The 25,195-nt window shown below is 36.3% G+C and overlaps 4 protein-coding genes and 1 long non-coding RNA gene across 10 annotated transcripts; 3 read left to right on the top strand and 2 right to left on the bottom strand.

Annotated features, from left to right (window-relative positions):
* The first annotated feature begins 1,707 nt into the window (after positions 1–1,707).
* On the top strand, positions 1,708–5,416 carry LOC104790287 (protein DETOXIFICATION 29-like). The gene is made up of 8 exons (XM_010516001.3): positions 1,708–2,198; positions 2,603–3,144; positions 3,237–3,323; positions 4,024–4,080; positions 4,179–4,417; positions 4,749–4,867; positions 4,973–5,059; positions 5,167–5,416. The coding sequence occupies exons 1-8, from the start codon at positions 1,905–1,907 to the stop codon at positions 5,236–5,238; spliced, it is 1,497 nt and encodes a 498-aa protein (XP_010514303.1). The 5' UTR covers positions 1,708–1,904; the 3' UTR covers positions 5,239–5,416.
* Positions 5,417–6,229: 813 nt separating this feature from the next.
* Positions 6,230–8,245, bottom strand: LOC104790286 (uncharacterized). Its single transcript, XM_010515999.3, has 4 exons — positions 7,387–8,245; positions 7,009–7,161; positions 6,692–6,897; positions 6,230–6,616 (listed from the first exon to the last, which is right to left on the bottom strand). Exons 1-4 carry the CDS (start codon positions 7,864–7,866, stop codon positions 6,406–6,408), a joined length of 1,050 nt encoding a protein of 349 aa, XP_010514301.1. The 5' UTR covers positions 7,867–8,245; the 3' UTR covers positions 6,230–6,405.
* Positions 8,246–8,316: 71 nt separating this feature from the next.
* On the bottom strand, positions 8,317–11,026 carry LOC104790285 (inorganic phosphate transporter 2-1, chloroplastic). 2 transcript variants are annotated; one of them, XM_010515998.3, is made up of 4 exons: positions 10,515–10,706; positions 9,681–10,435; positions 9,352–9,543; positions 8,317–9,265 (listed from the first exon to the last, which is right to left on the bottom strand). In XM_010515998.3, exons 1-4 carry the CDS (start codon positions 10,579–10,581, stop codon positions 8,447–8,449), a joined length of 1,833 nt encoding a protein of 610 aa, XP_010514300.1. In that variant the 5' UTR covers positions 10,582–10,706; the 3' UTR covers positions 8,317–8,446. The 2 variants fall into 2 exon arrangements, with proteins under 2 accessions (XP_010514300.1, XP_010514299.1); XM_010515997.3 differs by having other exon boundaries at positions 9,681–11,026.
* Positions 11,027–12,144: 1,118 nt separating this feature from the next.
* Positions 12,145–13,507, top strand: LOC147942207 (uncharacterized). 4 transcript variants are annotated; one of them, XR_015560351.1, is made up of 3 exons: positions 12,145–12,366; positions 13,137–13,201; positions 13,299–13,507. It is a non-coding gene; the product is annotated as an uncharacterized LOC147942207 (long non-coding RNA). The 4 variants fall into 4 exon arrangements; XR_015560352.1 differs by having other exon boundaries at positions 12,171–12,366; positions 13,137–13,216; XR_015560350.1 differs by having other exon boundaries at positions 12,171–12,366; positions 13,137–13,238; positions 13,341–13,507.
* A 7,472-nt stretch (positions 13,508–20,979) lies between these two features.
* LOC104710449 (putative pre-mRNA-splicing factor ATP-dependent RNA helicase DEAH5) lies at positions 20,980–24,913 on the top strand. 2 transcript variants are annotated; one of them, XM_019246645.2, is made up of 2 exons: positions 20,980–24,249; positions 24,340–24,913. In XM_019246645.2, exons 1-2 carry the CDS (start codon positions 21,116–21,118, stop codon positions 24,731–24,733), a joined length of 3,528 nt encoding a protein of 1,175 aa, XP_019102190.2. In that variant the 5' UTR covers positions 20,980–21,115; the 3' UTR covers positions 24,734–24,913. The 2 variants fall into 2 exon arrangements, with proteins under 2 accessions (XP_019102190.2, XP_087311925.1); XM_087455799.1 differs by having other exon boundaries at positions 20,996–24,217.
* Positions 24,914–25,195: the final 282 nt, after the last annotated feature.

Here is a 25,195-nt window from a genome sequence, read left to right as displayed (position 1 = left end):
TAGATTTTTCTTCTTTCTACAAATGAAAAAAAACTTAATTAATTTGGAGTTGGTTAAAAGGAAAAGGCGGATAATTGCCTTTCTTCTTACTCATGTAGGGTTAAAAGAAACATATATACTTGTTTTTACCATAGTTAGATTTGTCAACTTCTTGAACCCTACTTAAGCCTTAAGAAAAAAAAAATCTTGGGTTTAGGTTTGCTCGTAGTGGGTATTTTAGTTCAGCCCATATTCTTAATCAACTTCTCAAAATATTGAGAACTAAAAATCATTTATTGGTATTTTCTTCATGGAAAAAATGTATGTACTCTCTGCATCATCACAGCCGGTGTAAAGATTTGAAGGGCTACAAGCGAGGGGGGGGGGGAATATTTCGACTTCTCTGTTGAAATTTGAAAAAAAAAAATATATGAATGCAATTTTGCAACCTTATAAGGTGAGGGTCAAAATATGTATATAAAATAATTTAGGGTAATATTAATAGATACCATAATTCTGAAACAAAATTAACGAAATACCATCGGTTGGCTAAATGAGAGTAAGTATAAAGTCATAAACACCCTCCTATATATGTGTGAGAAAGAGTTTGAATGTGTACGTAAACTACATGTGTATTAAAATATAACATTTGTGATGGAAACTAATTACTTGTAAGTTGTAACATCAAGAAATAACATGTCACATTACAAAATAGTGTGAAATTATTAGATCCAAAGATAAGCAAAATGCTATGAAAAGGAGAAAAAGAGAAATATGGTAGCTAAGAATTGAGAATCCAAAAGAGGGCACATGAAATGATCCAACAACAATATTCTTGGGAATTTTCACTTTTTCAGATTCAAGGCTAGGGAGGAGAGGATGAGAGAGAGAGGGAAGAGAGAGAAGAAGGGAGAGAGAGGGGGAGAGAGAGACGTAGGGAGAGAGAGAGGAAGGGAGAGAGAGACGTAGAGAGAGAGGGGAAGGGAGACAGGGGAGAGAGGGGAGTCGTTGTGTACTTAAACTCATAGGGAGAGAGAAGGGAGAGAGAAGGGAGAGAGAAGGGAGAGAGGGGGAGAGAGAGAAGAGGGGAGAGAGAGAAGAAGGGAGAGAGTGGGAGAGAGAAGGGCTAAATAGTCACATAAAGTTGCAAAAAATTGAATATGAGCCGAGAGTGTACTATTGTGGTATTTACCAAAATTGTGCTATATTGAATGCATATTCTCAATAATTTACCACAAACACACAAACATGAACTTTATTGGCCTGTCCAAAATGATTGACTTTCTTTTATAACTCATGTAGGGTTTTTAAGTCTCTAAAATTAATTTGCATATTCTCCCGACAAAGTTTACTAATTAATCGATAACCATATGTATTCATATAATTAACAAGGTTTGTTTATGACTTATGTCTTCAAAACAACAAATCTATTTTCTTGCTAAACTATAAAACAGCATTACGATTTCTTATTCAAGATGGTTAAAATTTTAACATATATATACTATATAATATATATATATAGACTAGTAGTATTACTTGACTCAAGTTTTAATCAAAAAAATAAATAAAAATACTGACACAGAAGTATCATTAAATAATATGACCAAAACAAAACACATGTGGATGTAATTCAACCAAAATGTCACTATAATTTGATTAACACAGCGATATTTTTCCAACATGTAGCAATTTTTTTTAATTAAAATGCTAGTTGCTATATTACATTTTATTTTTATTTTTTTATCACTTGATTGCTATACAACTCTGATTTTTCTTAAAGCATCTTTTTGTCAAAAACACATCAACTATTTATTTCTATATAATTCATGAACGATTAAACCCAAAGATCCTCACACGTTGGTCTTTATATAGTCTTTGACCTCCCTTTAATCTCTCCACATCTTTCTCTCTCTCTCTCTCTCAAGATGGTAAAAGACAAAAATCTCACGGAGACACTTCTCTCTACGCCGGCGGATGATCGTCCTTTCTCATCGGCCGACGATATACCTCCGATCACAACCGTTGGTGGATTCGTTAGGGAGTTTAACGTGGAGACCAAGAAGTTATGGTACTTAGCCGGCCCCGCCATTTTCACGTCGATGAACCAATATTCTCTCGGCGCTGTTACTCAGGTTTTCGCCGGTCACATCAGCACCATCTCTCTTGCTGCCGTCTCCGTCGAAAACTCAGTCGTCGCCGGCTTCTCATTCGGGATCATGGTAAGTTACATTCTTAGCTCGTCGTTTAACATGTGTAGTTTATATTTATCATTTCAAGATTTTTTTCCTTTTTTGTGGTGTGCATTTCTTATTCAAGATTATGTTTTGTTTCACTCAATTTTAAAATAATTAAATATTCACAAAATTAAAGAATTGGGAGATGTTCGTATTTTACATTTTTATACCAAAAAAAATATTATCATTTAAATTTTGGTTTAGGATATAAAATACAAAGACAAATAAATCCGTGACTATTTGGTTTGTTGTCAAAGTATTTATTTATTAAAAAGACCATTTCTATTCAGTTGTATAGTTTTAAATCTTTTATACTTTTCCAGTTATATTTTGAAAGAAGTTTCCTCTGTTTTGTTCTGAATTGTAATGTGTGCGTGGTACACAACTAGCTTGGAATGGGAAGTGCGTTAGAAACGCTATGTGGACAAGCGTTTGGAGCGGGGAAATTGTCAATGCTTGGCGTTTACTTACAACGATCATGGGTGATCCTAAACGTGACCGCTCTTATCCTCACTCTCCTTTACATTTTCGCGGCCCCAATCCTCGCGTTCATCGGCCAAACGGCCGCGATCTCTAGCACCGCCGGGATATTTTCCATCTACATGATCCCTCAAATATTTGCTTACGCCGTTAACTTCCCAACCGCTAAGTTCTTACAGTCGCAAAGCAAGATCATGGTCATGGCCGCGATCTCGGCTGTTGCACTTGTTGTACACGTGCCCCTCACGTGGTTTGTCATTGAGAGGCTCCAGTGGGGTATGCCGGGTCTAGCCGTCGTGCTTAACCTCTCGTGGTGGTTAATTGTCACGGCTCAGCTCGTGTACATATTTAGTGGTGCGTGTGGTGAGGCTTGGTCTGGTTTATCGTGGGAGGCTTTTCATAATCTATGGAGTTTCGTTAGATTGTCTTTGGCTTCTGCTGTTATGCTCTGGTGAGTCTATAACCAAACCCTACTTATGCTTTTTTTGTTTTGTTTTGTTTTGTTATTGTTAGTTTGATTGAATTTTTTACTTTACTTTGAAGTTTGGAGGTATGGTACTTTATGGCAATCATATTATTTGCTGGATATTTGAAGGATGCTGAAATCTCCGTAGCCGCCCTCTCCATCTGGTAAATTTTTTTGTGTTTTTTTTGGTATTTTTACAAGTACGTTTTTTTATTTTTAAAAGTAATTTAAGGTTTATAAGATTCCTTGTCTGATTTGTTCAGTTTCTTTATTTTAAAAATGTTATCATCAAGAATCTCTAGGAATTAGCACTGTGATCCGTCGTGCGTAGTAGACTTAATCGTTATTCGTTGGTTGGTGGTCTTGGGCAGTGAAAACCCTAGCTAGCTACGTTAAATAATTTGCTGCGCATTAATATAGTATTATTCTTCTTCTTCTTCTATTTTTTTTTTTAATTTTTTTTTGTCTGCAACATTTTGTTTTTAGTCATATAGTTAGTTGTATAAATACACCCAATTTTTTCATGGGAGTGTCAAATGTGTGTATACTATGTTTTTGTTCCAACATTATTTTTTCATGGGAGTGTAGTAGTGTACATATTTGACCAGGTTCAATCAATATAAAAGTTATATATAATAAAATTAAAGAATTATAGTAGTTGATAATTTTTCCTTAGTCTGACCCCACTATACTCTAATTCAACACATACATATAGTAATTATTATTGCTGTCAAAAACAAATTATAGTACTAGTTATTTATTGTTAAATCTTTATATTATGTAAGAAAACATTATTACTGTATTTTGGTCCACCACTATACGTCTAAACCTTTTTTTTTTTTGGTAACGATATGAAAAATGAAGCATGAATATATTGGGGTGGACGGCAATGATTGCTATTGGGATGAACACCGCCGTAAGGTAATTAACCACGTTCAAAAGTCGAACTCGTTTTGTCTAAACCTCTCTCTTTGGTATATATACTAAATACTAAAACAATTAATCTCGAAATGGTGCAGTGTGAGAGTGTCTAATGAATTAGGAGCTAACCATCCAAGAACCGCAAAGTTCTCACTACTGGTAGCAGTGATAACATCGACGCTGATAGGATTCATTGTATCAATGGTTCTACTCATCTTTAGAGACCAATATCCATCTCTTTTTGTGAAAGACGAACAAGTCATCATTCTTGTTAAACAACTCACGCCAATACTTGCACTCTCCATTGTCATCAACAACGTCCAGCCTGTCTTATCAGGTAATTTATTTAACTCATCAAATTAAAATCATATATATCTAGTTCAACTCGGGTTGAAACAATCTCAGTTTTCGTCTTAGATCGACCATAGGTTTCTTTTATATTTTTACCATTACGTTTAAAATTTGGTATGATTAATTTCGCTTTTGTACCTACTTCTTTTTTTTTTGGTAGGATTTGTACCTACTTCTTTGTGGAGGAGTCTCTTGGTTTGATTTGTTACTGTTTAACCAGATAGGAACATATTACTATAACTCGATTAAGACATTGGTTATTTGAGAAGCTTAATTAATGAATTTGATGGCATTATGGTAACATACTGAAATATCAGGGGTGGCTGTGGGAGCTGGATGGCAAGCAGTGGTGGCGTACGTGAACATCGCCTGCTATTACTTGTTTGGAATCCCATTTGGTCTATTATTAGGATACACGTTTAAATTTGGTGTAACGGTAATGAAACTCAAATATCTTCTATCATTATACAAATCCTTGAAAATATAAAAGAACCATAACTAACGTACAGACCGTTAATGCTAAAAATCTTTGATGTGTTAGGGAATTTGGTGCGGGATGTTGACGGGAACAGTGGTTCAGACAATAGTCTTAACATGGATGATCTGCAAAACGAATTGGGACACAGAGGTAAGTAAAAAAAGAATATTAAATATCAATCGATATATGCATGTCTAAACTCGAGCCTTCAAAGTTCTAATGCATGCAACCACTATATGTATTGTATAATTATGTAGGCTTCAATGGCTGAGGATAGGATAAAAGAATGGGGAGGAGAAGCATCTGAAATAAAGCAACTCGTAAACTAAAAAGAGATCATAAGCCGGCCAGGTTATTGAAATCACATTTTAGTTTTAAAATCAAAGAAACTCTTTCTTCACCTTTGTTGTATTTTGGTAACAGTAGGGTCATGTATTTGTTTTGGCTATTAACTCTTTGACAGAGAGATTAAGTCTAATAATAAGGCGCTAGATAATGTTTCATGAATTGAAAAGTACAACAACCATATCAGAGTGACACTTCCGATTTATTGAGCATGAATTAGGTTCATCTATATTTCCTACCTACACAATTAGGTATTATTTTTGTTATTAATGTTATGTGCCGACAAATACAAGTTGGAAATTAATTCTCAGTATGAGAGAATCTATTGATATATATGTTGGTTTCATCAGTGACTATATTAAGACAAGGCTCATGTTCACCTTGGAGATTTGGTTCAAATTGCTTTGCATATAACTTATCCGCTCATTGGATTTGTGTTATAACTTATATAAGTCTGTCTACTAATTAATGTACAGTCCACACGTTCATACACTAAAGTTAAATCTAATAATTAGGAATTCTTAATTTATAAATGGAGTTGTCCTTTGATAATTGTTTCTTCATATTTATTGTTGGCATTAATTTTAGACTTGCACCAATCAAGTGTCTGGCCAGGCCAGTGGGCACCAATGCCATTGACAATATTTATTGTTGGATTTAATTTTATACTCGTACCAACACCAGTGTCTGGACAATGCCATTTCCATATTTTTTAGCTTAGCTTAAGATTGTTTCCATCACTTTGCTTCCTCTTGTTATATTAATTACATGTTGTGACTTGTGGTCTTTCATAGAGGAAAGGTTTTGAACTTTTTGAGGTGCTCATCCACCACACTCGAACAAGATAGTTTCCCAATTTTGGTAGTTTGAGATTTACCTGTTATCAAGTATGACTATGTTCAACGAGATGTTAAAACAACCAATTTAGGTAGTAAGAAGATGAATGTAACTATGAAGAGATATAACACATACAAATCAAGTATACAACGTTATATATATTTCCGTCAAATACTTTATATACAATGAAATACGATTTCGTCTGCTTACAAATTTATACATGAAATCAAATATAATTTCAAGACAATGTAGAAGAAACGGTAACCAAACCATAATTGAAAGAGAGATGAAAAACGTTTCTTCATGTCTTCAACTTATCTTTGTAAGATGAGTGCTGCTCCAACCAAACCGAACCACAGTGTCAAAGCAAGCCAAAAGACTCGGTTCTTCTCCATACCAACCACCGGTCGCCAAACCAAGAGCTTCCCTAGAAAGTCGTCTTGGCTCGAGTTGAGCTGATTCGTAGTCGACTCATTCATTCGCCGCTCCTTATCCCTGTCTTTGTCAGTCCATGTCACTGCATAGCTGTGCACACAACACAATGACCATTTCAAGTGATGTCAATACATTCACTATCCATGAGAAGTCAATTGCTTTTACCTGTCGTAACTTGAACCAATCATGGGAATAGTAACCATTTCCTCCTGAGATATCTTAAGCTTAGGAGCTTGCAAGATATACCGAAGCTCAGAAGCTTGACGACGGATACCAGGACTCGGGTGTTTCTTCTCTAATTGCTGATAAAGATCAATGCAATCAGCGTGGCGATTATTAGCCTCATATGCCATAGCTAACCAAATTTGAATCTGGCCAAATCAATCAATCCCCCCCCAACCAGAGAACATTAGCAATCACACCAAATTCCAAAAAACCAAAAGACAACAAGTACCTAAAAACTGGTGTTATTTTCAACCAACCTCACCACCAAAGAGTGTTGGCCGTGGGATAATCGTAAGAGCTCCTTCAAGAAACTCGATTGCTCGTCCATACATGCCTTTACCGTAAGCCTTTTGACCCAATTCAAACATCAATTCCGCAGTTTTTCTCCTCTCTGCTTGCTCCTGTGCTACCTGCTCTCACCAATCTCTTCCATAAGCACATCAACTCTTAACATTTCATCAGTAACTTAGCCAATTCGAAGTTGAATCCTCACATCAGTAACACTAAGATAAGCTAAACCAATCTAAGAGTGTTGCTAAGGCCAAAAACTACACATTCCTTTCCAAGAGAATATGAGCTAATACGAATGTGAAATGTTCAAAGTATTGTCTCAGTTCAATCGAAACAAAACGAACCTTCTCGAGCTCTCGTTTAACTCTCATCCTCTTCTTCTCCTCTGAATCGTCTCCTTCTTCATCAATCTTATACTGTAACTCCTCTGCTTTCCTCTCAAGCTCCTTCATATCCTGATACTCCTTTACTCTACTCTTCATCTCCTTCTCTTTATCGTTAGCTTTCTCCTCGTCATTCTCCTTGCCGTCACCACCACCGTCCTCGTCGTTAGATCCCGCGTCGTCGAAATCGACGGCGTTAGCCCTGGAATTCGCCTTGCCGCGAGCCAAAAACCGGCGATTCCTAGCCTCTCCGTCAGATTCGAGAGGCTTATTGGAAGAGAGAGCCGCCGCGTAGTGAGAAACGTGACTGTGCGAATGATCTCTCTTTTGTAGATTCAGAACGACGTCAACCACCGTTAAACGAATCCTCCGATCAGTTACTACCGTACGGTGAGAGTTAACGTCAAGTACCAACGCCACGTTTCCGATAACCGCCGCCATGAGAGCCACCACAATCGAAGGAAGAAGTAAGAACCAGAGAAGCTGAAGAGATTAGCTTAGAAGGTGTGAGAGAGATAGATATTTCTAATAATTGATTTTACTCAAATACCCTCGATTTTCTGATTTGAGATCTCTGACACTGACGATGCGTGTAAGGGTAGTTTCGTGTTTTAAGAAGCAAATCATGTCAAGCTTTCTTCGAGGACGCGTGTACGAAAAGCAAGAGATGCGCGCGTCTCACGTTTACTTCTCCGGAAGAAACGTCGTCGTTTGGAATAGTTATGACGTTTTAAGATTAGTTTACAAACACCAAGACGTTTTTGTAGGAAACAAACGTCACCCACTTTGATTTGAGTTTACTCGGACGTCAAGACGAACACTGAACAAGAAAGCTTCAAGCTTTGAGAATGGAGATGATACATACTTCACCGATAGGTGAAAAAAATCAGATTTTTGAATCGAAAGATCATAACTTTAGGGTTTATCAAATCCGAATCATTCAAGCCAACATAGAAGAAGATCAATTTCATGTTCTTCGTATCACAAAACCAAAAAAAAAAAAACTGATAAAATCAGAAACTCACAACACGAAAGCTAAGATCTTGGTGAAGATCCAAGTGTAGATGACGGCGAGTGTAGCACCAACGGGAATAGTAACTAGCCACGAAGCAACGATCTCTCTCACAGTCTCAGCTCTCACACTATTAAGCCCTCTAGCGAATCCAACACCCATCACAGCTCCAACAAGCGTATGTGTCGCCGATATCGGAAGCCCTAACTTTGAAGCAAACAAAACCACCGACGCAGCGGCGAACTCCGCCGCGAATCCTCTTGTCGGTGTAAGCTCAGTGATCTTCTTACCTATCGTTGCAATCACTCTGTATCCCCACATTGTGAGACCAGCAACGATTCCGAATCCTCCCCAAGCAAGAACATCCATGGGGATCACGATCTCAGCTCCTCCTGCAGCTGCTCCGTTTTGGAGGATGCTTAATGCGGCGGCTAATGGTCCGATTGCGTTGGATACGTCGTTGCCTCCGTGAGCGAAGGACATGAAGCAAGCGGAGAGGACTTGCATATAGCCGAAGATTCCGTAGACTATCTCCAGCTGTGTACCTGTTGGTCCTGCGATATCGGAGAGGAAACCGATTGCTTTGGGCTGGTTTGGGGATGTTTCTGGTGATTTGGTTTTAGCTAGGAGGTGACCGAGCTGTTTCCTGATGATTCTGTCAAAGACTATGGCTCCTGCTACTCCACAGGCTAAGGCTTGTGATAATGCTATTGGAAAAATCTTACTTAGAGGCAATGCGACTGAGGAGATACTAGCCACACCTACGAATACAGCGACAGGAGCGGCTGCAGCAGCCGCTTGTCCCGGGTTTGGTGCACTGTAAACAAACTACACACAACAAAAGAAGCCTGAGTATGATGACTTCAGTGATTTATCAGAAGTTGAAAGTTAGTTTCTTCATTTGTTTTACTTACTCTCCTGATGCATTTGTAGACAAGGAAGGAGACAAGGGCTCCTAATAGAGGAGAGATAACCCAAGATGAAGCCACTTTAGCTAGAGAACTCCAGAAAACAGCACCAGCTCCTCCATAGACAAGGCCAAACCCAACCATCGATCCGACAATACAGTGAGTTGTCGACACTGGCCATCCATAGTAAGAAGCCACCTGTTAAATTCACAATTACGCAACCGTGATCTCAATTAGGTTCTGTACTTGTATCATTTGTAAATGCCATCCTAAAAAGGTTCTAACTTTACTAAATCCTGTCATGAAACTAGAAGAAGCAAAAGATAAGTTGGAACCTGTAACCAAGTTCCAGCTGCAGCCAGTGAAGAGAGGAGACCAGCAAAGAGCAACATATCTTTCCCTTGGAACACATTAGCCATGATAATCCCTTTCTGCATCGTGCTCGTCACGTGAGTTCCCATCAAAAGGGCACCTGAGAATTCAAGAACTGCAGCCGTCATCACAGCCTGTCGGATTGTCAGGGCTCCGGATCCAACAGAAGTTCCCATAGCATTGGCGACATCATTAGCTCCGATGTTCCAGGCCATGTAGAAACCAAAGAGCAGTGTTGCGTAAGAGAGGAGCTTGGTCTTGAGAGCCAGTCCTTGTCCCAGGGACTTCATGAATAGTGGAAGGCAGAGAGCAGAAAAGGCAATGACTATGGAGATTGCCCTGGCTGTGGTGGACGAAATGTGAAAGGCTTGAGCCATTCCAGAGAAGTCTCCAGTTGCTTCTGCATTACCTTTCCCATCGGATCCGCTTGAATCGGTAGAAGATTCGTGAGAGTTCTGTATCGGTTGATCAGCATGGTGTTGCTCATCTCCCTCAGAATCTGCATAAGAAGAGAAACTAGCTAAAGGACAGACGAGTTTCAGAGGCAGGGAAGTGTGTTTCTGAGGAGAAAGGAATCGGGCAGTGTTCTTCTTGAATAAAGGAGATTCCTTGGGAGAGAAACAACCGAGAGCTGATCTGGGTGTGCAGAGATGAGGAGAAGTCTTAAGTAGCAGCGAGTGGTTTCTAACGGAAGAGAAACGATAAGGAAGAGTCATGACTGAAAAGGAGAAGAGAGTATAGATTGTTTGAGAATCAGGAGAAGAACATGAGATGAAGGTAAAGAGATGAGAATCTACATAGATGGGATATGGGCCATGGATGATGAGAATGAAGATGGTGATGATGATGAAAATGGATTTGCATAATGGGATTTTGATTTCAGGAGAGACGAGAAAGGGTAAGTGTTGGTGGCACCGGGGAATGTGAGGTGGAGGTGAGAGGATTGTGTTTGGATGTTTCTTGCCTAAAGAGTGAGACTTTTGAACTTGTGTGGTTCTTGTGGAATGTTGAGTAATAGAGAGAGAGGGAGCTTGACAAAAAAAAATTAAAAGAGAGAGAGAGGGGCTGTCTGGTTGGGCCTCACAAATGCCCACTTGTAAAAGACGAGTGAAGAAAAGATTTGGGAATTTTGTTCTTTGGATGTGTAGTCAAAGAAGAGAATTAGATGCAATTCCTAAGATCTTTTTCTATCTTTGCTGGGAATTAGATTTTAAAAATCAGCTTGCTTGACTCAAATTGTTTTAATTTTAAGTCTTATAAAACATTGTTTGTATGATTTAAATGATTTATATAATATGTGTGAAATTTGTCAAAATAATTTTTAGAATGAAACAAAGAGGGTATGATTTAATGATATTATAGATTTGTTTTTATAATACTGAGACAATCTCTAGTTTTTGTAGAATTATATTGCTCTTCATATAATACTTTAAACGATAATGATCGGATCATATACACATAAGATTTGTAACCCGTACAATATATTTTTTTTTTTACCAAAACTCTTAGTTATGACTTATGAGTTATAATAAAACATACACTTGACCAAAAGCTCGATTTCTTCATGTGTTTATTAAGGTAGGTGAAACTGGTTGGTTAGGTGATACCTTCTTCAGTTATGACATTCTTCTTTTTTTCGTTAGAAAAAAACTTAAAAACATTACTTAGATCAATATTCTCTCATTTAAGGAATCCTTTGGGAATCCTGTTTACTTTGGTTTTTTTTTGAACAATCAATTTGGTTTTTACTTTTTACAAAACTTGTGTTTCTTATAAATAAAAGAACTGTTTGGACGCCCTAATGGCGAATGCATGTCGACGAAATAGGTCCAATTCTTATTAGGCTCCTTTGATCAACAACTCTTTGCGGATCCTTTGATATTTTACTTAATTCTTTTTTTTAAGCTGATTTGTTTCCCCAAACATATTGATTATAGTCTTGTTATTAGTGGTGACATCCTTGTTATCTACTTAGAATTTGCTGTTTCAACAACTAGAACACCTACAAGAAAAAGATAACAAGTTAGAAATTAATATGATAATTAGAAATTGCTCGAGAGTTAACTTGAGGGTTATTTGGTGTAACTTGAGACCAATGTTGGTGTAAATTGATTGGTCTTTCAAGCTTGCTTTTTAGATTAGTAGAAAACGAAAAGTTCCTTCATCCGTTTCATATTCATGAATATAATGTAGTAGTCAACAATCACCATTTTCAAAAGATTTGTTTTAGAGCGAAAACATAACATAAATAAAACAAATGGCATAGTCCTGAAAATGAAAATTGATAAAACCCTAGACCTTCAACCATAGGCTGTAAATGGTGATTAAGACCATCTTTATCGGGACCTCTTACGTCAAATTCTTAGATTTTGTCAGATTTAAAATTAAATCAAAAATCATAATATTGGTAAGAAGTACCTCTTAATTAAGAGGTTTAAGAATCTTTAAGAGGCGTCGACGTGGTCAATACTGGTTGGCGATTTTTTTTTCTCTTCTTCCTCTCTCCTTTTTTTGTTCGCTTCCGTCTCATCTCTCTCTCTCTCTCCCTGTATTTCTCGAATGCTCCGACCGCGAAAGCTCTCCGACAAGGATTGTCTTAAGATTGAATTCCCCTTTTTGCAGAGCTGGTGTTGGAGAATTCTAGTAAAGGTTCCTTTTTTTTTTATGTGTGTTTCAAACGAATCTGGTGTTGTTATTCACTAATTCAGAATTTTTGTGAAGTTAAATTCTCCAGAATTTTCATATTTAAAGAGATTAATTTAGTCAATCGTCTCTTATTCCTGAATAATTCAGTTTGTATTGTCCAAAGAATTTGGCCTTTAAGATTGAAAAGGTAGCAACTTTGGGATTAGGCTGAGATCATCTATAAAAAGTACATAAGTATTGTTTGTGGTTTCTCTGTTTACTGTTTTGTACCTGAAAACATTAAGCATTGTCGACAAAACCCCTCTTTGATTTGATCATATGGATGAGTTTTCCTAACTTTTAACTGAGCCGGTGAACATTTGCAAAGTTGTATTTAAGGATTGTCTTAAGATTGAATTCCTCTTTTTGCTTTGTATCTTGTTCGTGTGTTGTTGGAACTGCTTTTTGTTTAGGGTTTGATTAGAGAGAAATCGGGGATTTTTTTTTTGTTTTTGAATGTCTTTGGATGTTGTTATATATGTTGTGATTGCTGAATCGTGTTTATCCAACCCAAATTCTGAATCTTGTTGTTTAATGCTAACAGACCATGATTTATACTTGTTACTTTGAAAATGCCTTTATAGAAATGATACAGTTTTTTTTCCCAATATGTTTGGTGTTATTGTTGTTGCTAATGCTTGTAGTCTTTTGAATTAGAGTTCATTCATTCTCTGTACTCCCCCCGTCTTGATATAGAAATGGTCACAAGTCTGCTTAAGCATCTTATGTTATAGTCACAGGACATGACTTGTACAGTTAAGTGGATGCTTTCACCATAAAAAGAGAGAGGTAGCCGAAGGTGTTGGTCTAATTGGTTGTAAAAGAGCTTACATGAGGTCAGTTTAGTTAGTTTATTAAAACTGATCGTAATTCTTTTTTTTTTTCTCAATCTGTAGTGAGACAATATCTTTAAGTATTTGGTAATCTCTGATCTAAAGAGGAAGCAAAGAAGACGAGTCCCTGGAAAAGTCCTCTTCCGATTACATATTGATGGGCAGAATAAACCGAATGAGATGAATAAGCTGTAGAGAAAATAATAAAACAGTATGTTAAATAATGATCGTTAACTTGAATAGTTAAATACAAAAAAAAGTATATATATGAATAATATATCCATAATATATGTATATATATATATATATATATTTTGTTTTTGGCATCATATCCAAAGTTCTGGACTTCAATTTAAAAATTATAATAAGTTAGCAAAAAAAAATTTACTAATTATTGTTTGGACAAAAGTAATCAATTCGTTTAGAGATTACAGAAACAAGAAATAGATATTGAATGGTCGTTTTTATTGATCAAAGTATCGAGCTTAAATACAAGAGTTTAAGGCAAAACGAGTCAATCCACGAACCCTAGCAAAGTTTTGGAATTGAGTTATGTGGTCTCATGTTTTGCTCTCGATTTCGAGTTATATCATGTCGAAATCGTTTCATATTTATAGGGAAATCTCTTTACCCTAACCGTCATGGGATTTGGGTTTGAGTAACCGCCTCTTCATGAGATAAGGTTGTTCCAAATATTCTCTCCACGAGATTGAGTCAAGTATTTTCTTGATAATGTCGTAGCAAATCAGAGTCGGTCACAAAGTCTAATTACAGCCCGTATTGACTCGTTGTTTGTCGTTACAGCTCGTATTGGCCTGTTAATTGTTGTGTCGGCCCGTATCGGCTTGATGCTTACCATTATGGCTTGTATTGGCTCGATGTCTACCGTACTGCCCGTATTAACTCAATGTTTACTTTTCTGGCCGGTATTGACTCAATGTTTACCGTTACGGCCAGTATTGACTCAATGTTCTTGAGAATGCATAATTCTCTATTATTTATAGAATATATCGTAATTGTAATAGAATTTATCTATTATAATTTATATGATTAAAATTATGTCTACCAGTTTGCCCTCCACTCTCTATTTTCTTAGTAACAATTTAGAGAGTAGTATAGACAAATGATATCATTTTAATAAACCATAAATAGAAAAGCTAAATATTTGTATAAGAGGGGGTATTCAACTTATATTTTAGAAGATTTTAAGGTATTTTCAAAATCACTTGTTATTCAATTGATGATTTTTAAAAACCTTTTGAAATCTTATATTATTGAACTTGACATTTATGTAAAATCATTTAAAATGATTCACAATCTCTTGTTATTCAATCCATAATTTGTAAAACTTACCTAAAATCTACTGTTATTCAAAATATCACAATTTTTTTTAAAAGAGCTACATTGAATGATTTTAAGAGACTATTTTTGTTTTTTAATTGAAAAATGTGACTTATAAAATCACACCCTTTAAGATGGAATTTTGAAGGATTTCTAAAATTCTTAAAAGCTTTGTTCGTGCAACTGGCTATAGCACGGGTTAGTCTAAGTAACAATCCTGCAACTGGTCATCACCTAAATTAGCCTAATTAACGATCCTGCAACTGGTCATCACCAAGAGTTCTACGTTTTTCTCTCTCTATTACTAAAGCTAAGACAAACCAGAAAATCAAATTCAACTATCCAAACCGCCTTTTTGCAAGGCGAATTCCTGGCAGCTCCCGACGAACTGGAAGACAAATAACCCATCAATGGATTGCCCCGGAAACCAGCTTTCCGTAGAACCAAATTTTGTTTCAATCCGAGCTCCCTTATGAGAGATATCGCAGTTTCTCTGCAACATACTCTATCCTTCAAAGACAGATCTGTCTGTTTTCGACCAGCCCGCCTCGGGATCGATTTCCCAGCTGAGTACGACGAACCAGGTTTTGAGTAACCTACTCATAGATCGCCCCGAGAATCATCTTTCTATAGAACCCATTTTGATGTTGATCGGACCTGTCAGCCGAGAGATATCGCCGTCTCTCTGCAGCGTACTCAATCTGTTGAAACACAGATTCGTCTTTATCGCATCAGTCAGCTTCAAAATCGATTTCCGCACAAAACACTATGAATCAGATTATGTATAACCTATCCACGGATAGATCTTGGAGTCATCTTTCCAGAAAGGCCGACCTCAACTCAAACCGACGTATCTACCGAAGGATATCACCCTATCTCCGAAACAAACACATCCTGTTCAAAACCCTAACTATCAGCTTGCCGTTACGACTTGGAGAGCAGTTTGCCACCGATCTAGAAGAAATCCAGAGCTGGTATGCATATAAATTTGAAGCCCCAAGGCTTATCGTTCTAATGAGGCCGACCTCGTCTCAATCAGCAGTGTCTACCGGAAGATATCACTCTATCTCCGCAGATGATCAATAATGTTAAAAACAAAGATGATGGTGTGTTTTGAAACATTCTAAAATCACTCACAAAATCTGTCAAAATCTCACAGATTGTCATTTCATTTTCATTTTCTTAATATAAAAATTCTAACAAATTACTTAAATCTTCTAAAATCATACTCAAATCTTGCAAAATTCTAAAATATTAAAATCCCACCAAATCCTCTAAAACATAAGTTCAATACTCCCTCTAAGTCATGACGATCTAAGATAATAGTCATAACTCTTGGATTTCGATCAACAACATAACGATTTCGGTTATGTCTATTATCATATGTATGTTGTTGATCCTAAAGTGGGATTTAGTACGATCTAATTAAGATAATAGACATAACTCTTGGAGTTCATTCATCTCTTACTGAATCCCACTTTAGGATCAACAACATACTGATTTCGGTTATGTCTATTATCTTAGATCCTTATAAGATGTGAGATTAGTATTACCCCCTCTCAAGATGATGAACTTTATGTCCATTCATCTTTGACCGAATCTTATTTTTAGATCGGTTATATTTGGGGTTTGATATGGGGATTTATTAAGGAAATCATACCATTATATATATATATACAATGAGCTTTTAATCCAAAGGGATGGTGAATGGGCCAACACTATATGATTCTGGAGGCATAACCCTCTACAAAATTAAGGAGGAGGTATATAACCATAGACTCCATAAACAATAAATAGAAATTTAAATGAATTTAAATAAACTTCAATAAATTCAACATAAATTAGATGTTACCTGAAATATGAATGAAGTGCAATGCTTATAACCTCATGAAATATGAACGGGTATATCCAATACTTTTGAAAGTACGTTTGTTCATCTGAACAAATTCTCAATGATTTTTAATAGAGAAAAAAACTAGATTGACCCAAATTAAGAGGTTAATTACTAAACTAACTCATAAAATGTGAGGGTTAGATGAGTTATTTTTTTTACCTAAAATACCCTTTTGTGCTTTGTTAATAAAAAAACAAAGTCAAGTTTACCCTCCGAGCATTTTTTTAAAAAAAAGTCAAAATATTTTCAAAAGTCTGTCGACTAGTTGTGACAGATTTGTTATTATACGACAGATTTGTTTTTGCACAACAGATTTATTTTTACATGACAGATTTAGTATGACAGACTTTTTTAGGATGCCAAATTTTTTTAATGATAATTACGACAGATTTATAATTAGTGGCAGATTTATTTTTCACGACAAACTTATTTATATAGACACAACATATTTTCATAATATATGGTAAGTTTTATATAATGTCTGGCAGATTTATTTTTACAGTTATTTCAGAATTATAGAAAAACAAAATTTTTGAATATTTTTTTATACATTATATTTTGAAATCATATTTTTTATTTTTTATTTTTAAATCATATTTTAAATCATAGATGTAAACATTGTATTTTTAAATTATATTTTTATACATTATATTTTTTTGTTGTTTCGATTTTTTTTCTTTTAAAAAGTTAAAAAAAATATTTGGAGGGTTTTTAGTCTTTTTACATAAAATTTGTGTCATTTTAGTAATGAGATAGGATGGAGTGTTAATCTAGCAATTAATTGCCAAATTTGAGTCAAACTGGTGTATTTTCACTTTTTAATATCATTGATTGACCGGGATAGCTTGACCGGTAATGTTATACTTGAAGCATAAAAGAATTACATATTTACTATTATTTTGTCGTCGTTGTTTTTGCATGATATAATCATATACATGCGTGTCTCCAATATGGCCGATCTTGCAATACCATATTTATTTATAGTCTTAACATAATAATTTTATCAAGACAAAGTGTCTTTGAAACTCCATGAGTTTTGTTTGAGACTTCGGAGAATAGTAGACATCGATAGTTATGAATTTGATGTCTTTGAAAGTCGAGTGACTAGCTCATCTAGACCTTCCAATTACTTTTGCATTGTATAAAATATATGTACACATGCTTTATATATTCTCATAAGAGAAATATATTTTTGATTATAAAGACATTTTCTTGTCTTTAAATCTTATATAACACATATAATTATTCTTTACGAATAAACAAACTATAAATTCAGAAAATAAAATAAGAGTTATAGCCTTATATATAAGAATTTAATAGACATAACTTTTCTTTGATCGTAGAGTAGGCAGAGCCTATCATATATAACGATCAATCCGGAAAAAACAAAGCTTTTTATTTGATCATGAATGAGGCAGAACCTCTATATGTATAACGATCAATCCGAAAATGACATAGTCTTTATATTTGATCATATAGAAGGTAAAGCCGATCTTTCAGGAAATGACATAGCCTTTTGTTAGATCGTAAAGGAGGGGCGAAGCCTACCATATCAAATGATCAATTCAAATATTATATAGCTTTATATATGATCAGTCAAAATATTATATAGTTTTATATATGATCAATCCAAATATGATATAGCCTTTATATTTGATCATATAGGAGGCATAGCCTGCCATTTTTAACGATCTTTCCGGGAAAGACATAGTCTTTTGTTAGATTTGGAAAGAGGCAAAGCCTATCATATAAAACGATCCATCCAAAATTGTATAGCTTTATATTTGATCGTAAAGGAGGCAAAGCCTACCATATATAACGATCTATCTATCCAAAAAAACAAAGTTTTTATTTGATCGTGAAGGAGACAGAGCCTAACATATATCAAACGATATATCCGGATATGATTTAGCTATAGATTTGATCGTAAAAGAGGCAACACCTACAACTTATGACGATCAATCCACAAAAAGACATAATTTCACGATGTCTATAATATTTATGTTCTATAAACATATAAATAATATAGATTTACTTATCTCATAAAAGCTCCAGCTGTAAAGACATCATGCGATAACGTGTTATAAAACATAACAAAAATATATAATAAAATTATATTATATGTATATGTGTAAATGTATGTATAATAATATATACTACTATTATAGAAAGAGAGTGACGAGAGGTAAGCAAACTAATGAAGTTATAACTTCTTCTTCTCTCTTATTGTTATGTTGTTCTCTATTACAACAATGATCTCATGTATATACTATGGTAACTTTGTGCCCAAGCTAAAACAAGATAAGCATAAATTACTTAGAGTAAAAGTAAATAATAAAATAATAGAAAGAGATAGGTTGTTAGTGATGGGTACTTTTTTTTTAACACGGCAAATCGATAATATTATATAACCAAAGTTTTACATGATACATAAAAACCATTCAAATACAACTGTTGAAACAAATAAAGGAAATTGAACATAATTTCGATGAAGAAGTGAAAGTAACCCTGCTGGCCAGACGGAAGCATTACGGGCAACAAAAAGAATCTGTTAAGACCCCTCTTCATATACTCATAAAAGGCTAACATCTTATAGATGAAACTCCAAAATGCTTTTCGCATCACTCTGATTAAAAGAATATATTGATATATTGCTTGAATATGATCTTGATCATGTTTTTTGTAGGACCCTACACATCGTTGCCGCTTAGTAATACATGGTGGTATCTTCTCTTCCTTTGATATGTTGGTTCTCTGTAAACTTGATTTCTCGGGATCCCATATTCGCCGACCAATACACCAACATGTTGTCAGAAGTTTGTATTGAAACCCTTTACCAAAATGGTTTTGGGAATCTCCGGCATCATGGAGAGTCAAAAAACCCTTCACGGAGATAACATGCTCAATTTGGATGAAATTGTAAGATCTATCCACTCCAACGAACCATAAATAAATCGTTCCCACTATGGGAGAGTGTTGGCTGAACCAAAATTGTTTCCAACCACAAAAGAACTCAACTCTTACCGAATGTGAATGTGATTGTATTTGATTCATCCTAACTGATTGGATCAAATTAAGATTTGATGGTTCCAAACCTTGATGAACCATCATCTTTAGGTCAAACTTAAGCATAATCATCATCACGACTAAGAGGAAAAGAACGACACCACCAGAGACTGACAAAGGCCAATCCACCGTATGAAACACAAGATTATCCAAATTCATTGCCAAATCAATCTTCAGATCACCACCAGAGGTCAACAGAAACCACCGCCAAAGATGATCGGTTGAAGATGAAGCGGTTCAGGATTTGGTTTTGCAGAAAAATAGAAAACTATACAAAGAAACGAAAAATGAAACAACTAAAGAGGCACGGAGCTGGCAGAGATGCCGGACACCGGCCAGAAAATCAAAAAAAGAGATGAAGCAGAGATCTATGAATCGACTTTAGTATCGCCCTGAGAGAGCGTCAGTTTTTTTACTGACAATTCAGTATGATTATCCTAAGTGATGGGTAGTTATCCATTTTATAACATCTAAGTACAGTAAAACCTCTATAAATTAATAAAGTTGGAACCATGAAATTTTATTAATTTATAGAGGATTTAATTTATCGATAAATTAATAATTATTAATTTATCGATAAAATAATAAAATATTAATTTATCAATTTTTTTTTCATTTTCATAGTTTTGAACATTTTTATTAAAAATAAGATACTTTTGTTATTATTCACACTTTTATAAAATTTTCTTAATTTATAATTTTGGCTATCTTAATATGATGGATGTTAGTGGTTTACTAGATTATCAAGTTCAGAGTTTAAAATACAATTGATGTTACTATCCTTCATGATGAAGTCCAAGAAAATATTGCAGTATTTTTAGAACTAATTATATGTAAGGAAGCAACTATCGCGTCTAGGATGCTCAACAATTGTTTGATGCAATTTGAGAAAACAATACAAAAGTTTTTTTGATGCAATGAGAAATATTATAGATGAGTTCAAACAAGAATGCAAATTCAAGAATAAGCAAACAACAATATAGTCATATTTTACTAAATATTTTAAATATATATATATATATATATATATTTAGTTTATATCATTATTAATTTATGATATTTATAGGACTATATTTTTATATAGGATTTCAAAAAAAATATTATCTTATTATTTTATCGAATTGTATCATTTTTTACATCGGCCCAACTTAGAACCTGAAAATTTTATTAATTTATAGTAAATATTAATTTAAAAAGTATTAATTTATCCATGGTCTACCGTATTATTTTCATCACTCATATAATCAGATTACTATTATTTTCGCCAATGCCCAATAGCTTATTATAATCTGCTTGAAAGGTAACAGTAAAGCCCATTGACTTTTAAAAGTTGTTTTGCATCGGCCCAAATATAAAACAATACGAAAATGTTATAATTTCTGTTTCTTTTTTTCCTTTAGTCGGCTACAAATTTTCGAAACGCAGCGTTTCAAGACTATTTCCCTTTTTTTTTTTTTTTTTTTTTTTTTTTTTTTTTGTTGTCAAATAGACTATTTAACAAATAAACCCTAAAAATCGATTTATCCAGAAACCAGTTCGCCTTCTTCGATTCTCATTGTGATTGCTTTCGATTTCGGCAATGGAGAAAGAAGAGCTTAGCAAATTGAATCACCTCTCTCTCGTATCCAATGTCTGCAACGAGTTAGAAACGCATCTAGGATCTGCGGAGAAAGTTTTGGCAGAGTTCATCATCGATCTCGGTCGTCACTCCGATACTGTAGATGAATTCGATAAGAAGCTCAAGGAGCAAGGTGCGGAGATGCCTGATTACTTCGTCCGGTCGCTGTTAACTGTAATCCACGCGATTTATCCTCCGAAGCCTAAGTCTGAGAAGAAGAGAGAGGAAGGTGAGGATGTTAAATTCAAAGGTTTGGCGATTAAGGATACTAAGGATAAGGTTAAGGAGCTTGAGAAGGAGATTGAAAGAGAAGCTGAGGAGCGACGGAGAGCGGAGGATGGGAATAGGGATAGAGAGAGGGGTCGGGATCGGAGGGATTCGGGTAGGGATAGGGATAGAGGTAGAGATAGGAATCGTGATGATAGAAGGGATCGACATAGGGATGATAGAGAGAGGAACCGTGGAGATGATGAAGGTGAATATGATAGAAGAAGTGATAGGAGGCATAGAGATAGAGGTCGTGGCGATGAGGAAGGGGAAGATAAGCGTAGAGATAGGCGTGGTAAGGATGAGTATGTGGAGGAAGATAGAGGCGGTGCGGTTGCGAATGAGCCTGAGTTGTATCAGGTATACAAAGGGAGGGTTACTAGGGTTATGGATGCTGGTTGTTTTGTTCAGTTTGATAAATTTAGGGGAAAGGAAGGTCTTGTTCATGTTTCTCAGATGGCTACTAGAAGGGTTGATAAGCCTAAGGAGTTTGTGAAGCGGGATATGGAGGTTTATGTGAAAGTAATATCTATCAATAATGAGAAGTGCAGTCTTTCTATGAGAGATGTTGATCAGAATACGGGTAGAGATTTGATTCCTCTGAGGAAGCCTTCAGATGAAGATGATTCGTCTAGGAGTAATCCATCGTATAGAACAAAGGATGGACAAGTAACTAAGACTGGGATTTCAGGAATCAGGATTGTAGAGGAGAATGATGTTGCTCCTTCACGTAGGCCATTGAAGAAGATGAGCTCTCCTGAGAGATGGGAAGCGAAACAGTTGATTGCCTCTGGTGTCTTGAGAGTTGATGAGTTTCCTATGTATGATGAGGATGGAGATGGGATGCTTTATCAAGAGGAAGGTGCTGAAGAAGAACTTGAGATTGAGATGAATGAAGACGAACCTGCTTTCTTACAAGGGCAAACTAGGTATTCTGTTGACATGTCTCCGGTTAAGATCTTCAAAAATCCTGAAGGTTCCTTGAGTCGCGCAGCTGCACTTCAGTCCGCCCTCACCAAGGAGAGGAGAGAAATGAGGGAACAGCAGCAAAGAACAATGCTTGACTCAATCCCCAAGGATCTGAATCGTCCATGGGAAGACCCTATGCCTGAAACTGGTGAAAGGCATCTTGCTCAAGAGCTTAGAGGTGTTGGGTTGTCAGCTTATGACATGCCTGAGTGGAAGAAGGATGCCTTTGGAAAAACTCCTACTTTTGGACAGAGATCTAAGCTTTCTATTCAGGAACAAAGGGAGAGCCTTCCGATATACAAGTTGAAAAAAGAACTTATACAGGCTGTGCATGATAATCAAGTTTTGGTTGTCATTGGTGAGACTGGGTCTGGAAAGACAACACAGGTAACTCAGTATCTTGCCGAATCAGGTTACACAACAAGGGGAAAGATCGGGTGTACTCAGCCTCGTAGGGTTGCTGCGATGTCTGTGGCCAAGAGAGTAGCTGAGGAGTTTGGTTGTCGTTTAGGAGAGGAGGTAGGGTATGCGATTCGGTTTGAGGATTGTACTGGACCAGATACAGTGATCAAGTACATGACTGATGGTATGCTTCTTAGGGAGATTCTTATAGATGAAAACCTCTCTCAATACTCTGTAATCATGCTTGATGAAGCTCACGAGCGGACAATCCACACTGATGTGCTTTTTGGTCTTCTAAAGAAGCTGATGAAACGTCGACTTGATCTTCGTCTGATTGTCACGTCTGCCACATTGGATGCAGAGAAGTTCTCTGGGTATTTCTTCAACTGCAACATCTTTACCATTCCTGGAAGAACCTTTCCTGTTGAGATACTGTATACCAAACAGCCAGAAACAGATTACTTGGATGCAGCTCTGATTACAGTCCTTCAGATTCACTTGACCGAACCTGAGGGCGACATTCTCGTCTTCTTGACTGGACAGGAAGAAATCGATTCTGCATGCCAATCTCTATATGAGAGAATGAAAGGTCTAGGTAAAAATGTTCCTGAACTCATCATACTTCCAGTTTACAGTGCCCTTCCTAGTGAAATGCAATCTAGAATATTTGATCCTCCACCTCCTGGTAAACGGAAAGTGGTCGTAGCTACAAATATTGCAGAAGCTTCTTTAACAATAGATGGTATATACTATGTTGTTGATCCTGGGTTTGCAAAGCAGAACGTGTACAATCCTAAGCAAGGGCTAGAATCGCTAGTTATTACTCCAATTTCACAGGCATCGGCAAAGCAAAGAGCTGGTCGTGCTGGTCGTACTGGGCCCGGGAAATGTTACCGTCTCTACACGGAGAGCGCATATCGTAATGAGATGCCTCCTACATCAATCCCTGAAATTCAAAGAATTAATCTTGGAATGACAACCCTGACCATGAAAGCCATGGGTATTAATGACCTGCTATCGTTTGACTTCATGGATCCACCTCAACCACAAGCATTGATCTCTGCAATGGAACAGTTGTACAGCCTGGGGGCTTTGGATGAAGAAGGTTTGTTGACGAAGCTTGGTAGAAAAATGGCAGAGTTTCCTCTTGAACCGCCGCTTTCTAAAATGTTGCTAGCAAGTGTGGATCTCGGGTGCAGCGATGAGATTTTAACGATGATTGCTATGATCCAGACGGGCAACATATTTTATAGACCGAGGGAGAAGCAAGCTCAGGCAGACCAAAAACGGGCAAAGTTTTTCCAGCCCGAGGGTGATCACCTGACATTATTGGCTGTATATGAGGCGTGGAAGGCAAAAAACTTCTCAGGTCCATGGTGTTTTGAAAATTTCATACAGTCAAGATCGTTACGACGTGCTCAAGATGTGAGGAAACAACTTCTCAGCATTATGGACAAGTAACTAAACTAGTATTGAGCTCAACTTGTAATGATAATGTGTGACAATCCAAGTCCAGTTTCTGAACGTTTAATTTTTCTGTTTTGCAGATATAAACTAGATGTGGTGAGTGCGGGGAAGAATTTCACGAAGATAAGGAAAGCAATCACGGCAGGATTCTTCTTCCATGGAGCAAGAAAAGATCCACAGGAAGGTTACAGGACACTAGTGGAGAATCAACCGGTGTATATACACCCGAGCAGCGCGCTGTTCCAGAGACAACCAGACTGGGTTATATATCATGATCTTGTGATGACGACCAAAGAGTACATGAGGGAAGTAACTGTGATTGACCCAAAGTGGCTTGTTGAGTTAGCTCCAAGGTTTTTCAAAGTCTCTGACCCAACGAAAATGAGCAAGCGCAAGCGCCAAGAACGCATTGAGCCTTTGTATGACCGGTACCACGAGCCTAACTCATGGCGTCTCAGCAAAAGACGTGCTTGAGAGTCTTTTCCTTTTTTTGGTAAACCTATTCTTCTTCCTTACGTTTATTTTGTCTTCTTCAAATGTACTCTTGTTTATGTATTGAAAGCTAAAAAAGCTAACAGAAGTGATGGATGAGCCACATAGACTATAGCTGCATCATCGTTTTTTGTAGACATGTATGAAAATTCATCTTTCCTTGTGCTTAGTCCAAATTGATTGTTAATCTGTCTAGGACATGCAGGTATGTTGTTTATCAGATGTAGTATAGAGGAATAGAGATGAAGTATGATGTGAGTTTAGGCATTCCTGCGACTAGTTATTAGATATATCAATCAGAAAACACCTAGAAAAAAAAAACAGAAATCGATTTTGACAGTCAAATTTATGTATGTTATGAGCTTTCAGATCAGTTCATATACGGTTGAGTTTAGAAGACCTCTTAGTCCAAAGGACATTGTAAATGTATTGTGGTTTACTCCT

The sequence above is a fragment of the Camelina sativa genome, chromosome 6 (assembly GCF_030686135.1).
Source record: "Camelina sativa cultivar CO46 ecotype springtype chromosome 6, ASM3068613v1".
Taxonomy (NCBI): domain Eukaryota; kingdom Viridiplantae; phylum Streptophyta; class Magnoliopsida; order Brassicales; family Brassicaceae; genus Camelina; species Camelina sativa.
The sequence above is the reverse complement of the archived record's forward strand: the minus strand, read 5'-3'. Positions and strand labels throughout refer to the sequence as shown.

Coding starts and splice junctions, on each gene's coding strand:
- LOC104710449 (XM_019246645.2), top strand. CDS start 21,116: ATGGAGAAAGAAGAGCTTAGCAAATTGAATCACCTCTCTCTCGTATCC. Junction 24,250..24,339: donor CTTCTCAGCATTATGGACAA/GTAACTAAACTA, acceptor TCTGTTTTGCAG/ATATAAACTAGATGTGGTGA.
- LOC104790286 (XM_010515999.3), bottom strand. CDS start 7,866: ATGGCGGCGGTTATCGGAAACGTGGCGTTGGTACTTGACGTTAACTCT. Junction 6,898..7,008: donor CAACACTCTTTGGTGGTGAG/GTTGGTTGAAAA, acceptor TGATTTGGCCAG/ATTCAAATTTGGTTAGCTAT. Junction 6,617..6,691: donor ATTGGTTCAAGTTACGACAG/GTAAAAGCAATT, acceptor TTGTGTGCACAG/CTATGCAGTGACATGGACTG.
- LOC104790285 (XM_010515998.3), bottom strand. CDS start 10,581: ATGCAAATCCATTTTCATCATCATCACCATCTTCATTCTCATCATCCA. Junction 10,436..10,514: donor ATGGCCCATATCCCATCTAT/GTAGATTCTCAT, acceptor TCTCCTTTTCAG/TCATGACTCTTCCTTATCGT. Junction 9,544..9,680: donor CAGCTGGAACTTGGTTACAG/GTTCCAACTTAT, acceptor TGAATTTAACAG/GTGGCTTCTTACTATGGATG.
- LOC104790287 (XM_010516001.3), top strand. CDS start 1,905: ATGGTAAAAGACAAAAATCTCACGGAGACACTTCTCTCTACGCCGGCG. Junction 3,324..4,023: donor GTAGCCGCCCTCTCCATCTG/GTAAATTTTTTT, acceptor TGAAAAATGAAG/CATGAATATATTGGGGTGGA. Junction 4,868..4,972: donor CGTTTAAATTTGGTGTAACG/GTAATGAAACTC, acceptor TTGATGTGTTAG/GGAATTTGGTGCGGGATGTT.